We start from the raw sequence: 15,430 nt of genomic DNA, 5'->3' as shown, positions 1-15,430 counted from the left end.
ACAGGGCTAACAACCATTGAACAACTAGCTAGCTAGAAACAATCTAATCTATAGCTTTCCCTTTATACTTTTTAATGGTAATAATTGTTTTGTTATAAACCCATTGTGTAAAAGCATAGAAGAAAAATAATGAAGTGCTTGCAGGGTGGAGTGTACTATTATACACTATTATAATAGTACACTATTATAATAGTAAGAGTGTACTATTACTATTATAAACCGACATTGAGGAGTCTTCTTCAGTGCTGAATATTTACAATTTGACATGAAAAACACAAAACGTCCTCTCACCTCAAGTTGAAGTGTCTTATATCCAGAGAAGACATGTAGCTGAATCCTGATCTCAATTGTGAACATTTCAGTACCAATATTTCGCGACAGCGCCACCTAGTGGCCGACATATGATGAGTGTGACAACCAACCCGTGTGACGACCAACCCCTTCCTCCCCTACCCTCCCCCCCTATTCATAGCTTTCATGTGACGTCACAGCATAGTGGAAACGCCCACCTGACGGGCAAAAGGCACTTTTTGCGGGCAAACCCCACGGGCAAAACCCACTTTTTGCGGGTTAATAACTTTGATTTCCCGTGGGTTAGGAAAATAATTCCAACGTGTCCGGAAAGAGGAGAAGCCAGGGAATCCAAAAGTTTTTGAATGGAGTCGATCCTCCACTCCTATCACCGTGGACACAGCAAGGAGCGAATTCCCGGATATAAATATTCCCTCGACCCGCTGTCAGCGGGAGTTCCGTCCAGCAGCTGTAGAACTCCCGAACGCCCGGTTGATCGAGTTTCGTATTAAAAGTATATGTTCTCGGGGTGTCAGCACGGTGGTTAAGGGCTCAAAATGACCGTATACTGATGGTGAATTTAGCAATAATAGTCTTCTGTTTGTACCACCCCCATAACCGGTGTTATTCACGGACAAAGCCGGTCAAGGAAGCACCTTTTGCGGGTTAATAACTTTGATTCTCCGGGGGTTAGGAAAATAATTCCAACGTGTCCGGAAAGAGGAGAAGCCAGGGAATCCAAACGTTTTTGAATGGAGTCGATCCTCCACTCCTATCACCGTGGACACAGCAAGGAGCGAATTCCCGGATATAAATATTCCCTCGACCCACTGTCAGCGGGAGTTCCGTCCAGCAGCGGTAGAACTCCCGAACGCCCGGTTGATCGAGTTTCGTATTAAAAGTATATGTTCTCGGGGTGTCAGCGCGGTGGTTAAGGGCTCAAAATGACCGTATACTGATGGTGAATTTAGCAATAATAGTCTTCTGTTTGTACCACCCCCATAACCGGTGTTATTCACGGACAAAGCCGGTCAAGGAAGCACCTTTTGCGGGTTAATAACTTTGATTCTCCGGGGGTTAGGAAAATAATTCCAACGTGTCCGGAAAGAGGAGAAGCCAGGGAATTCAAAACCATTTGAATGGTGTCAATCCTACTCTCCTATCACCGTCGTGTATCTTGATAGTTCTTCATGGGTGAGGTGGTCTAAATAGTAGGCAGCTGGTAAATTGCGTCCACTCGCCATTTTGAGCGATGTTGCTATGATACTTTTTGCCCGTCAGGTTGGTGGTTGCTAGGGAAAAACCACGTGACTGAAAGCTATGAATAGATTTATCTATCTCCTTCTTATCACCGCTGGGTCCGAGTGCTACACCGGTTACACCTACAACTTGTCCAATCATGGAGTAGGCCTATGTTTACATAACCACTAAGGTATCAGGGTAGACATGGCAACCGAAAAACTAGTGAAAGGCCCTCAATAAACAACACATGGTACATTTGCTCAGTGCACTCTTCTTTGCAGAAACCCTGGATACACAAAAGCAGAATATTATTATGGCAAAACCGTGTAATGATATATAAAAAATAGATTTTTAGGTTTTAGATATTCTATCATCTCTCTCTTAAACCATCAATTTTCATAGTCTAAACTAATGTGCAATATGACAACCCTAGTCGTCTTATCTGTACAGTATAGTATAGTGGATAGTGTACATAGCCTTTATTTATGTAAACCAGCTCCTTTCCCTTCTTTTTTTTCTTTTTTTTCTTTTCTTTTTTTTCTTACCTAGCACCAGGGGAGCCACCCCTCCCAAATTTCGTTGTTTGGTACCTGTACTATAGCAATGACAATAAAGACCATTCATTCATTCATTCATTCATTCATTCATTCATTCATAATCCTCAATTTCACTGACCCCTAATGGAAAGGGAGGTGCCTTTTGCAGTACATTGCAATTGAGACTGATTTACAGTGCATGTGCTCTAGACTCCAGACCTGAGAACATAGCATCATGTTTAAGCAGCTGTGTATGCACGCCTGGGTGGGGTTTAGACTAATCGAGCTGTCAGAGCAATAGCCCCCCTAGTGTCTAGGTCGAGCACTGCCTGTACTTATTTTAAGTTTTGTTTGTTTACAAGGACATGCACATGTTTACCACGTTTAGAAATAGATTAGCATACTACGTTTGGCCAGAGAGTGCAGCAACGAAACTACACTTCCCCTCTAAGCTCCACTACCTACCATGTCAGTAGAACACATGTGGCAGGTCATTAGATTAGAACATTTGAAAGATTAAGAATGTATTTGATTCTTGTCTCTTATTACCCAATGAATTACTTTGGCTAGCTGTTACAGATAGTCACATACTGTAATTTACTCTTTGAGAGCTCTCCCCCCCCATAGTGATCTGTAATGCCCCCACCCTGGACTCCTTCAAATCAGCCCTCAAAACCCATCTGTTCACCAAGGCCTTTGGCCCCGAGTCACTGTTTCTGTTTTGTTTTGTTTGTTTTCTGTTTTGTCTGTCTGACCATTTCCTGCAGAAAAGGAAAGCGTCCTTGGGTTTTATGAAGGGCGCTATATACACCCAAGTTATTATTATTTATTATTAAGAACTGCACTGTCAAACACCTCATAAACAATATTCAACAATTAAATACAATATATTCTGGTTCGATTCAAGACTTTGGAGAAGCACTTCAAAGATTACAAGAAGGGTTTATAATGTAGACTGTTTGTGTAACATCCTGTTTGTGTAACCTCAAGTCACTTAATCTTAGTTTGAGGTACTTTAAAACGTTAAAAGATATTCATAATATACTGAAGAAATAATGTAGGACATATACAGTGCCCTGAGTAAGTATTGGGACAATTGGGCAATAATGTTTTCCTTCTTTTGGCTCTACACTCCCAAAGGTTGAATTCCATTATACTATACTACTAATTAATACTAATATTGTTGAAGGTGTCAATTGACAGGAGTCACGCAGGCCCCCCCAGGGACTGAAAACAAACACACCATGATAATGAATCTTGGTGATGTCTCCATCATTATCTGTCATTTAGAGCATGTTTTAGGTTGACATACATAGAAATCTAGTCATAAGTCACGTGGCTGTCACAGTAAACTGGGCCGTTCTCTCTGTTCCCTGTCATGCTCCGTATGGCATTAGTCTGATTATATGTTGTTGTTTTTTTATGTACTTTTGCCAACTGTTTCCAATCAGACCGGTTTCGTTTGATTTATGTCCGTGTTTATTATACTTCATTATTGATGGAGACATCTGAAAAGAATGTTGAGGAGTTTGTTTTGGCCTAAACCTGCATGATAATAATAATAATAATAATAAATGTTATTTGTATAGCACTTTTCCTGCAAACGTTGCAGCTCAAAGTGCTCCAATCGTTATATAATCATAAAAGTTAATTAAAGGCAATATTAAAAAGATGGATTTTTTGTCGTGACTTGAACATTATGTGCTGAGGTTGCATCCCTAATGTAAACTGGCAGTGCATTCCACAATTTGGGTACATAAAATGAGAATGCAGCCTCACCAAATCTCTCCTTTTATACATGTGGTACACAGAGAAAACCAGCGTCAGAAGACCTGAGAGCTCAAAATACTAAAGGATTGGGATTTTAAAGTACCATGGGTACCCTGAAATAAGGGGACATAAAAAGTGATCTGATTTCCCGAATGTTGAAACCAATATGTACACAAAAACCATCAAATAAAAGCGTATAATCTCTATGACCTCATAGTAATTCATTGATTTCAAATATAAGTTGGAGTGTAGAACCAAAAGAAGAAAACATGCTTCACTGTCCCATTACTTGTATAATGATATTGAGATGCCAAGAGATTGGTATTATGCTATATTGCGCTTTGTTGCTATGGGTGGAGCTGGCTATGCTTTGAAGCAAGGGTGAATGAGGTGTCCTTGTTTACTCCACAATGTCATCGTTATTGGGCAATGTGTGCTCTGAGCTGAGGACCATACTTGGTTAAACATTTACCACAAAGATATGAGAGTAACAACAGTTTCTGTCTCTCTGATACAGTACCCTCTCTCTCTTGCTATATGCCTAATGTACTGTATATTCTAAAAAGTAAAAAACAGGTTAACAGTAAAATAGTGTGAGTAGACAAATAATGTGTTTCATGTTATTTATTTAATACAAAAGAAATACACACAACTTCAGTGGGAAATATATACAGCTTTGAATACATGTTTTGTCATTTGAGAAATGTGTTTTGTAACATATAATAAACGTAAAAAATAACTGTAATCAATACTAGTTAAGAATAACTCCTTCTGTATTTGTTTCCATAGAACCTCCTGTAGGTCATAATAGCTATACTGTACTGTACTGTATCTCTGTACCTCCATGTTATAATAGCTTTATGTCAACATAAGCAAACACCAAAGGAGTTGATCTTAACGGCTAACTGACTTTGAGAAATATCCAAATGAATAGTGAAAAAACACTGTCGGTCGATCGCTCAATCACGTTATGACCACACACACATTCATAGAGTTTCGATGGTTCCAGCCCCTCCCTATATACACATACCAGCACACACGTATGCACACACGCATACTGTACATGCACATCCATGCACACACATTCACTCACTCAACCATACACACCCATCACCATGCTGAATTCCTCATGATGACTATCGATGATATCTCATTTATCTCAATGACCCGGGCTATCCTTAACTGCACCCAATCAACCATAAAAATCTAATGGATCGGAGAGACTAGTGTTGTGTGTGATAAATTTGACATGGAAGCCACATACAGTTCATATGACCAATAGCATAAAAGTGCTGAGAACTCGCTGTAATCACGTCGTTGGGCCTGAATCGCTCGCATAGATCACACAACTCCTACTTATTCCATTTTCATTTCATGACGTTCAAGGTACATAGTGCAAACATATAGGACAGTAAGTGCAAGGTCTCATCTAAAATGTTAAGATGTTAAAATACGAATACATTTAGTTCATAACTATTTAGTCCACGCACCCTGAATTCAAAGATTCATTTTCCAAAAAGCAAAGACAAGAAAACAATGGCATCAAATCAAGAAACCTACAAGCAAATCTAGGGTACTATGGCAGGCAGTGTTCAATACTTGTAAAACAGTGCAAAAAAAGGTCTTACACTAAGAACACTAAGAACAATTCAGTGTGTTGACAGACCCTCTCAAGAATCCACACAATTCATGATAACAAACCATAATCAGCCCTTTAAGACTATTTCTGTGGACACAGATTAAGTCCTGGACTAAATCACACTTTCAACAGAGTGCTTTTACATACAGTTAGTCCTTAAAATTGACAGTAACATTTAGTTTGAAGTTCATTGCTCATTCCTTTTTGCAGACCTCTGCTAGGGTCCTAAACTTAGGTCCTAGTGTGTTTAAGAATTCCAGGTCATCTTGGTTGCTTAGGTCACTGCAGCAGCCGACAGAACCCACAGGTGAGCCCACGCCCTCGAACCCGTATGAGTGCATGACGTCGTCAGCGTACCGCCTTTTGTCCTCCATCCCCAGGTAAGTCAGTTTCTGCAAAAACAAGGCAGAGAGAGAAGAACATGAATGTTATTAGTCCATAGGGAGCAGCCATGGATTTTACTGATAGGGAGGGAAAGATATTACGGTAAGTCATATACAGCAGAGCACTGGATATTACAGAATATATATATCTATATATGTATATATGTTACGGTACATGTGGGAATACGGTACATGTGGGAAAACTAGGGTTAGGGTTAGGTGCTATGTCGACTTGGTACATGCTGGCATGTCTAACCCTAATCCTAACCCTAACCCTAACCTTAACCGTAGCACCCTAGCACCTAACCCTAACCCTAGTTTTCCCACATGTACCGTTATCCCACATGTACCATATATATATATATATGTCAGGGCAATATGTGACAATTCAGGAACCGAAGCCTACGAATTTTACTCTCTTCCACTTGTGAAATGTGACGTAACAATAAACTTGAAACTTGAAGGATAATACAAGGAGAACAGACAAACATTTCACCTGCAAGATGATAAATATTAAAGCTTATCGAGGATCCCGAGGTATATCCGATAAGTAAACCAATATTCCGCATGAGAGTTGCCTTGGCTTTTGCCAGTAGAAAGAATGTTGAAAATCCAAAGTTTGATCTGACAGATACTGCGCATTTACTGTACTTTACTCAAAACCCACTTTTATAACATTGAGATAGTTTAGCTGTTAGAATTATTGTGTAAACATTTACCTGTTGTAGGTACAGGCCATTGGTCTGCCAGTGTTGATTAAACTTGATGAAACGCCCATTGTCAACAGACCGCTTGCCAGTACCGTATTGGCCAGTGCCAAATTGTCCTGCATTGTATTGGCCAGTGCCAAATTGTCCTGCATTGTATTGGCCAGTGCCCAATTGTCCTGCATCGTATTGGCCAGTGCTAAATTGTCCTGCATTGTTTTGACCAGTGCCAAATTGTCCTGCATCGTATTGGCCAGTGCTAAATTGTCCTACGTCGGATTGGCCAGTGCCAAATTGGCCGGTGCCATTTTGGCCAGATGAGATCCCGTTCGGCATATCGGCCATCATGACACCGCTGGACTGCTGCAGCAGGTTCTGTTGCATGTTGCCATCTCCCATCATGCTCGACCTCTTGTTTCCCGCCCAACCCAGGTCAATCAGGGAGCCCTTCACCGATTGGTCAGTCGTGCACCCAGGAACGATGATCTGATTTGTATCCTGAGAAACCATATTTCAAGTAAAAAAAGAAGAAAAAGAAAAAGAAAAGAAAGGATGAAAATATGAAATCTGCCTTCATTCCATAACTGTAAGCGATGTGATCCTCTTAATGCTTTCATTATGACCGACTTACCACTGCATCCCCCGGGGCTTCAGTATTGCATTTAAGGAGGACTCCTCCACTGTCCCCCATATCGTCAAACTCCAGTTTATCACCCTTTGTTACACAGGCGAACCCACACAATAACACTGCAATCGAGAGAATTAACTATGATTAAATAGCTCTGAAATGATACACATGGCTGCAACGTAAGCGTGGGCAGCATTGAACTGACTAAAATAAGGACAAGCTGTTTCTTAACAGTTACCATAGCATTTCAAGCACTGTCCTAACAACATTGAATACTTACAAAAAGACATTTATATAATATATTTTATATCATTACTCTATCATCCCCAAAAAATAAATGCAAAATGCCCCTTTAAAACTGTTAATTCCACAGGCCAAAATAAATAAATAAATGAATGGATGTATGGATTGATGGATGGATGACATGTGGATAGAGAAGAGCAGCGGAGACTCACGGAGGATAAGTAAGATGGCCAGAGCCAGGAGCATAGCCAGGATGGCCCCGGCCCCCAGTGATATGGAGCTGTCCCTGGGCAGACACACATTATTATTCCTGCACCGGCAGATCCGGACAGACACGCTCTGGGTCTTTCCTGAGCCCTGCAGGTCTTTGACCATCAGAGGTACACTGTACAAGCCGGTGGGGAGCTCCTTGATCTGCTCCAACGTGGCCGTCGTATCTGAGGAGGAAAGGGAATGATGCTCACTAACAGTACCAAAGGTAGTTTTGTATGGTGGCTCTAGTGTTTACGGCACTGTGTATCCTAACGCAAACATTTGCCATTTAACGCCTAATGAATGAATGAATGAATGGACTTTATTGTCATTGCTACAGTACAGGTACCAAACAACGAAATTTAGGAGGGGTGGCTCCCCTGGTGTTAGGAAAGAAAAAAAAAAAAAACTTTTAGAAAAAGAATAAAATCACAAGAAGGTAAGGAGCTGGTTTACATAAATAAAGGCTATGTACACAATCCACTGTGCTATACTGCACAGATAGTCATCTGCTTTGCTTATCGTTGCGTAATTACCATTTTACCTTGTTAGTTCTGAGTGAATACCTGGTAATCAAATATCTGAAGAGACTAAATAAATGGTGCCTTTAATTGTGCCAAATTGTGCTTTTAAGGGCTGCTTCCGCATTAAACACCTGTTTCCCTAGGTTTGATTACATATAAAAACAACAATGAACACGAGATGCTACGGAGGCAAAGTAAGAGGCATTCTCTGAGTCACTTCATACCATTAAGCTTTGTCACAGCCCAATTGCCATCATGCCCATCTCCTAGCGTGAAGCTGAAAGGGCCAGAAAAGGGAGCCTTGTCCTTGTCCACGGCTGTGACCAGCACGGAGCCCATCTGTCTGTCTTTCTCGCACACCACCAGGGCTTTGGAGGGGATGTCTGGGTGGTGGTCGTTCACATCCTCCACTTGGATGATGACCGTTCCTGTGCCCGTCTTGGAACCTAAAAATAAAGTGAATAAGATCACAATCACACCAGACCTGGGTTAAACGGTTTCATTTGTCTGGTACGATGGAACCGATGGAGTAGGTGCAGAAGTTCAAGCTCCAAGCTAAATCACGCACCTCATGTTCAAGTGTTTGACTTGAATTTGAATGTGAACCCATAATTCTCCACACAGAGCTACACTTAAAACTGATTATACTGATTATATTCTAGAGTTTCCTAGTTACTATCTTTTCTATAGACCCAGAACACTGACAAGGCAACAGTTGTTGGCTATGAGCCAAACCCTCACTATCACACCTGCAACAGATCTGAATGACCTGAACGTATCGCTTTGACATCACTACACAGGTGTCATGAAATTAATACCGTAAAAACCTAATCGAGTGTGTTACACAACACAGAGTAATTGTGTTCTGCGAAACATGAAAAACACACTGACAGCTGTAATAATAATATCTTAGATTTATATAGCGCCTTTCTCAAACCCAAGGATGCTCGGGGAGGGTGGGGACAGGGGTTGACGGTTTAACTATCGACCTTGTTAAGTAGCACCAACGCAAGAGGTCAACATGTCGATACAACATGTCGGTGTTGGTATGAACTCTGCTGTTCAACCGCTGCCTCATCTTAGACGTGAAAGGTGAAAGAGTACGAGTTGTTACAGAAAAGCAGTGAAGAAAAGCAAAAACACAAGTGAATTGTGTTTGTTAATTAGCACTCCATAAGGGTCATTATACTATAGAAATACATTATATTTGACCATACAGCTACAGTATAACTGATTGACTCATGAGAGATGGACTGTGTGTGAATTCTACTCACTGGCATCCACAGCTGTCATGGTGATGTTGTAAATGCCGTCTTTCACAAAGCTGGACTCCCTGTCGATGGTGTTAGCGATTTTCAACTCTCCAGTGTTTTTGTCTACAGTGACCCACGACGCCGGGTCCGAGACCTTGTAATACCTAAGAGGGAAGAAGAGAGACAAAAATATTGATTTATCATGATATTGGTAAATGTATAGTCCCTCAAGTGCTATAAAGAGAAAGAAAAAAAACATCATGCTTGAATTCAGTCTGTCAAAGTACTGTATCTCCATCTTGCGTTGAAAACGAAAAAAATCAAACCTTGTTTTCAGTACAGTGCTATCATATTTGTCACGCAACACCCAGGTGTATCATGGGTAGAATAGGCCAATAATAATAATGATAGATACAAAAATAAAGAGAGATATATATTTTTGAAGGAATCAATGTTTAGCCTTCGTCAGGATTACAAGAATGTAAAGAATTCACTCCTACCGACAATAATAATGATGACAACAATAACATTAAAAATTAGCTCACTTAATGCCGCTGCTACTTTTGGTCTCAGGGTCTACAGCGGTGTATTCTCCAATCCGGGTCCCGTTAGGTGTGTTCTCCTTGACAATGAAGCGCACGGAGGGAGCGGAAAACTCCGGGCCCTCGTCCACATTGGTCACTGAGACGTCAACGGGAACGGACACCCAGCGTGAGGTGGTGCCACTGAGCTCTGCTTCGTTACGGGCCATAATCTCCAGCTTCACGTCTTCGGCCTTCTCACGGTCTAACGGCTGGAGACACAGAGAGAGGAGGAGATGGAGTGTTATGTAATTACAGTAACTGCATAAAATAGTTGCTCCCTCAACCAACGCCAAAAGCAGTAGGTCTACTCTACACAGTGAAAGTGTAAACCAGCCTATGGGTTCTATTTTCTATTTGTTCTGATGTTAAAGGGATAGTCTACTCCCATTTTACAATCTACTTCATGGATGGACTGGAAATAAATCTACGGATCTCGAAAATCAGCGAGCGAAAACATGGGTCAGAGCTGAGTGCCAACTCACCTTTACTAAGTAAATGAGTCCTTCATTTGTTGTGGGATCTGTTTCGATTCGGAAATGCCCATGTTTATTGCCCTTGGTGATGACAAACTGAGATTTCCAGTTGGGTGTGTTTACTAAATCCTTATCTTCAATAGGGATTCGGAGGATAAGGCCGTCTGCTTGATTCTCGTTGACGTTCACTTTATACTGCAAGACGAGGTAACACACAGAGTCATTTCAGGTAAACTGAGTATTTACAAAGTACACATTCTATAACCCACTGGCTTCCCATGAGCTCATACTGGAGCATACTTGAAGACTAACTTTCTAGTTCATTTGTTTCCTGTTTCCTGTTTTATTTTTTATTGTCTTTTTTTATGCTGCACAGGAAATTGTCCTTCGGGGACAATGAAGGTTTGCTGAACTGAACAGTAAAAGGCTTTTTAAAGAAGAAAACCATTAATAACATAAAACCAACAGTAACACCCAATGACTTACAGATGTCTTAGAGAAAGTCGGCGGGTTGTCATTGATGTCGCTGAGCACGATGGTGGCAGTGGCAGTGTTGAAGAGACCACTCGTTTGTCCGCCCATGTCTCTGATCTCCACGATTACAAAATGTGTATCCTTCACCTGGAAAACAAAATATGTTTTGAGGAATTGTTTGAAACAACACTAGTCCTGGTCATTGGTCAACGTGGAGTACAAAAACGGAGTAAAGATTCATAACACTAATAAATTGACCCTCACCTCTCTGTCCAAGACGACGGCATTGGTGCTGATGAGCCCTGTCCCTGGGTGGATGTTAAACAGATCACCTCCTGAGAGGAGGGTGTATTTGATATTAACGTGGTCTGTGTCTGCCTGGTCTCTGTCTGTCGCGTTCAGTTGCCCCACCGTCGTCCCTGCAACAGAAACACAACCCAACACACTGGTTATTGTACAGTTTCAGAAACACAACCCAACACACTGGTTATTGTACACGTCATCACAGGTGTGGACTGATCAGGCACAGTCAATGAGGTTAAGTGGATGTAAATGCTCAAATAAAAAAAATAAAACTATATATATATGTTACGGTACATGTGGGAACATGGTACATGTGGGAAAACTAGGGTTAGGGTTAGGTGCTACGTCAACTTGGTACATGCTGGCATGTCTAACCCTAACCCTAACTCTAACCCTACCCCTAACCCTTACCCTAGTTTTCCCACATGTACCGTGTTCCCACATGTACCGTAACATATATATATATGTATATATATGTTTCTACTTCTTGCAGGTGGCCATAAAGGTAGGCTGGTATATTGTAATTTATTTTGATTGAACAACATGTTTAATGGAATGGCAACATCATGTTTTGCCCTGTATAGTACTGTATGTGTAAAGCACTGAGATCACAAATGTACAGGGTGTTTTCTGACCTGCTTTGCATTCACACTCCGGCATGGAGAACTTCAGTGAGCCCCTGAAAGTCGGGGCGTTGTCGTTCACGTCCAACACGTTCACTGTGATTGGCAGTGGTCTGTCTGTCTGCTCATTGGTGAATCTATCAAACACTTTAGCTGTGAACTGGAGAAAGACAGATGCAGGTCAGTTTCTACTGTCAGCATTACACAGTCAAAAAGAGAGGCCTGATACACTAACTCTGGTTGGAAAATATGAAATGAAAATGATTTGCTAAACAAGTACTAACTAAGTAGTAACTTTCAATCACACAATTTAATTAGAGACCAAAAACAATGTGGAGGTAATGAAAATCCAGTGAAACAGTAAGTATTATTAGGTAAGGAAGGCATTTGAGGGGAGACTGAGAACTATTCTATATGGGCAGGGGGAATAAACACCCTCTCTGGTCTTACACCGGTCACAATCATCATCATCACCACCATCATCACCATCACCACCATCATCATCATCATCATCATCATCATCATCATCATCGCCACCACCATCGCTGTCCTCTACTCACAACAAACTGAGGATACGCCTCCCGGTCCACGTTTCTGTTCACCCTCAACATGCCAGTATTCCTGTCAACGCTGAATGTTCCCACCAGGCCCTCGGTTACACCCGGCCCACTGATGGTGTAGTACACATTGTATTTGACTGACGTGTCGGACCCAATCTGTACCAGAAAAAGACATACATATATATAATCGAAAAAGCGTTAGCATCCCTAATCCTTTATCCCTAAAAAAACAAATAAACAATATTTGGCAAGTACTGAAGGTTCATCAATCTGATTTAGGTAAAATAGAAATTAATTTTAGGTGGTAGGCAACAGTGTGTTTCAGTGAGCACTGAAAGCAAAGTTCAGTCACTTTGCAAATATTTGGCACACCAATAAAGATCTATATCTCAATACCATGCAAAGCACTCTACATCAACATGAACCTACATGAGTGCTGCGATGCTCATGTGAACATTTTCTATGACTAAATATGGATTAGCTAGCCTCATAGCTATGTAATCCCTATATCCTAGGCAGGTTTCAACAAATAAAATCACAGTAGACAACCACTGTGGCACTGTTCAAGAATGTAATAAAGAAAGAAAGTATAAACGTTGTGTCAGTGTGTTTGGCATGGGTGTGTCTCAGGGTGTGTCTCAGGGTGTGTGTGGGGCCTTAGGTGTGGCATAAAGTGCCTATTAACCTGAGTGGAACACGGGAGGGACAAAGAGAAACAGAGATAATCTGGGTCTAATCCATGTCTAGGCTTATTTTATCTACGTGACAAATGTAAATCACATGACAGTTATTTGGTTAGGACTTCTATTCTCATTCACAATGATGTCTAACAGCATTTGTCTAACAATGATGATGTTATAGAGAAAGAACGGAGGTGACTCCGCCGCCCGAGACTGTCAAACACAGGAGACAAATGAGACTAAAGAATAGAGCCTGTTGCGACAGAGCGGAAACCAAAGTAACAAGTCCAAATCCAAACAATCCAAGACATTTCGGAAAGGGGTTGAAAAGATGACGCTGTAGAGTCATCTGAATGCAATCGGTGCTTATGTCAGAGGTGAAAGTGAAATGAGTAGGTACGCTCTTGTTCACTCTTGTTCGCTATATTTGATCTGTTTATCACAAACATGATGTCATATACAACGAGTATAACGAGTATTACCAAGCCGACGTCTTGCGGATACCTCGAGAGATCATTCTCTGTGATTTTATAGGGCATAGGGGCCCACCGTCTCTTGGAGCGCCTCAGAAGACCGTCTTTCAATACCTATAGTCATGCATAGACAAGGAACATATATCACGCAAACAAATCACACAATAATGCTCTATTAAGGGAATTTCTCATCATGAATCATTTTCATATTCTTTTTTACCCACCTGGATAAATAAAGGTTCAATAAATCAATGGAAATGTATGAGACTTGAGGCCGGTAAGACCATTGAGAACAGTACCTTTTTAGGATCTTGTACGAGGTAAACGTCCATTTCATTCTTGTCACCATTGGGGTCCTGAGACCACACAGAGAATAGCCTCCCATTGGCTGGAACTGTGGTGGTGTGCACTGTCACTATAGTGCCATCGGCGCCTACTATGAAGTTGATGTCATTTGTGGTGAAGTTTAAAGCCTTGGCGTCACAGTGGTCCACATCAACTGGACAGGGGGACACAAACAAGAATTGAAACAGCCATGAATAAAGAAGATAAGAAAAAAGAGGAGTCGGTCATGATCAACTGTTTATTAACTGTTTATTACTTTGTAATTGCCAGTATGTGTAAGGGAATTCCATGGCTACATTAATAGCAATCAACATCTGACAAGACATTGAATGGTAGTAGCCAGCCTACCTTTTGAAATGATATATCCAGCTGTTATCGTCTGGGGAACTGACACTTGGATAGAGCGAGGGAGAAGGCAGGAATCCACACATCTGGAGAGAATCTGGGGTTGTGATGGAGATGTCATTGATACACTCTAGCCATATGAATGAATGAATGAATGAATGAATTTTCGGACATGTTAAGTAAATAGTGTTTTTTGTTTTGTTTTGTTTTTTCTTGTTTTTGTTTTGTTTTTTCTTGTTTTTGTTTTGTCTTTTGTTGTTATAACTATTTATTTTCACATGTTCGAAATAAAGCTTTCATTCATTCATTCATACACTCTAGCCATATGCAATTGATTGATTCATTGTTGGTGTTAAGTTGTTAGAAATATGGAATACTTCGTACGGTATCTTTTTTGTCTTGTCATAATAGTCATGTTTGAAACTGCCAACATTCACATGTGGTTTCTGTTATGAGAAGATACGCTATCAGAATCTGCAATACGCTACATTAATATACAATGGAGAGACTTACCAATGTCGAAAGAGCAGAAATACTGTAAATCCGACATCGACTATCATTCCATAAAAAAACGAGAACTAACAGATTTAAGAATGAGCCATACTGTATTCGCCTTGAGCTACTCCTTTTTGCCCCACACATGTATTCATATAAGAATAATTATCAATTATTAAGTTATTGATATTACGTTATGTTTTATGACTGTGAAGTGCTGCCGACAGATGATCATTTACCAGAATGCCCATTAAATCTTTAAAATAAAACTGCTATTCATCATTTAATGTACACAGATGTACAGTCACATACAAAAACAATAACAGAAGAAATATGATTTCATCGCTTAGGCTACTTACCAAAATAATGCAAAAGTTGAAAAAGTCCCGTGTCATTTTGGATACTGCCATGATGAAACTGTCCTGGGACTATCCGAATACACAAAGACCCAAAACACATAAGAAGTCAAACTTTAGGTGTTGTTTTTGGGAGTGGTTCAAGGGAGGATAATCCTTAATGAATCACGTATGATAACCCTAATATAATAACCCTTCACCTGCTGTGTAGGGAGCGCATGTACAGTTATTGTGCGTTATTGACTACCGTA

At 40.7% G+C, this 15,430-nt stretch overlaps 1 protein-coding gene across 1 annotated transcript; it reads right to left on the bottom strand.

Annotated features, from left to right (window-relative positions):
* Positions 1-4,533: 4,533 nt before the first annotated feature.
* LOC308172160 (desmocollin 2-like protein) lies at positions 4,534-15,222 on the bottom strand. The gene is made up of 16 exons (XM_080547071.1): positions 15,183-15,222; positions 14,332-14,425; positions 13,938-14,137; positions 13,648-13,752; positions 12,486-12,641; positions 11,938-12,085; positions 11,264-11,418; positions 11,012-11,146; positions 10,535-10,720; positions 10,014-10,261; positions 9,490-9,632; positions 8,440-8,661; positions 7,652-7,876; positions 7,200-7,315; positions 6,581-7,066; positions 4,534-5,870 (listed from the first exon to the last, which is right to left on the bottom strand). Exons 1-16 carry the CDS (start codon positions 15,216-15,218, stop codon positions 5,673-5,675), a joined length of 2,853 nt encoding a protein of 950 aa, XP_080403197.1. The 5' UTR covers positions 15,219-15,222; the 3' UTR covers positions 4,534-5,672.
* Between the last annotated feature and the right edge of the window lie 208 nt (positions 15,223-15,430).

Source organism: Nansenia antarctica (genome assembly GCF_963989245.1).
Source record: "Nansenia antarctica genome assembly, chromosome: 16".
Lineage (NCBI taxonomy): Eukaryota > Metazoa > Chordata > Actinopteri > Argentiniformes > Microstomatidae > Nansenia > Nansenia antarctica.
The sequence above is the reverse complement of the archived record's forward strand: the minus strand, read 5'-3'. Positions and strand labels throughout refer to the sequence as shown.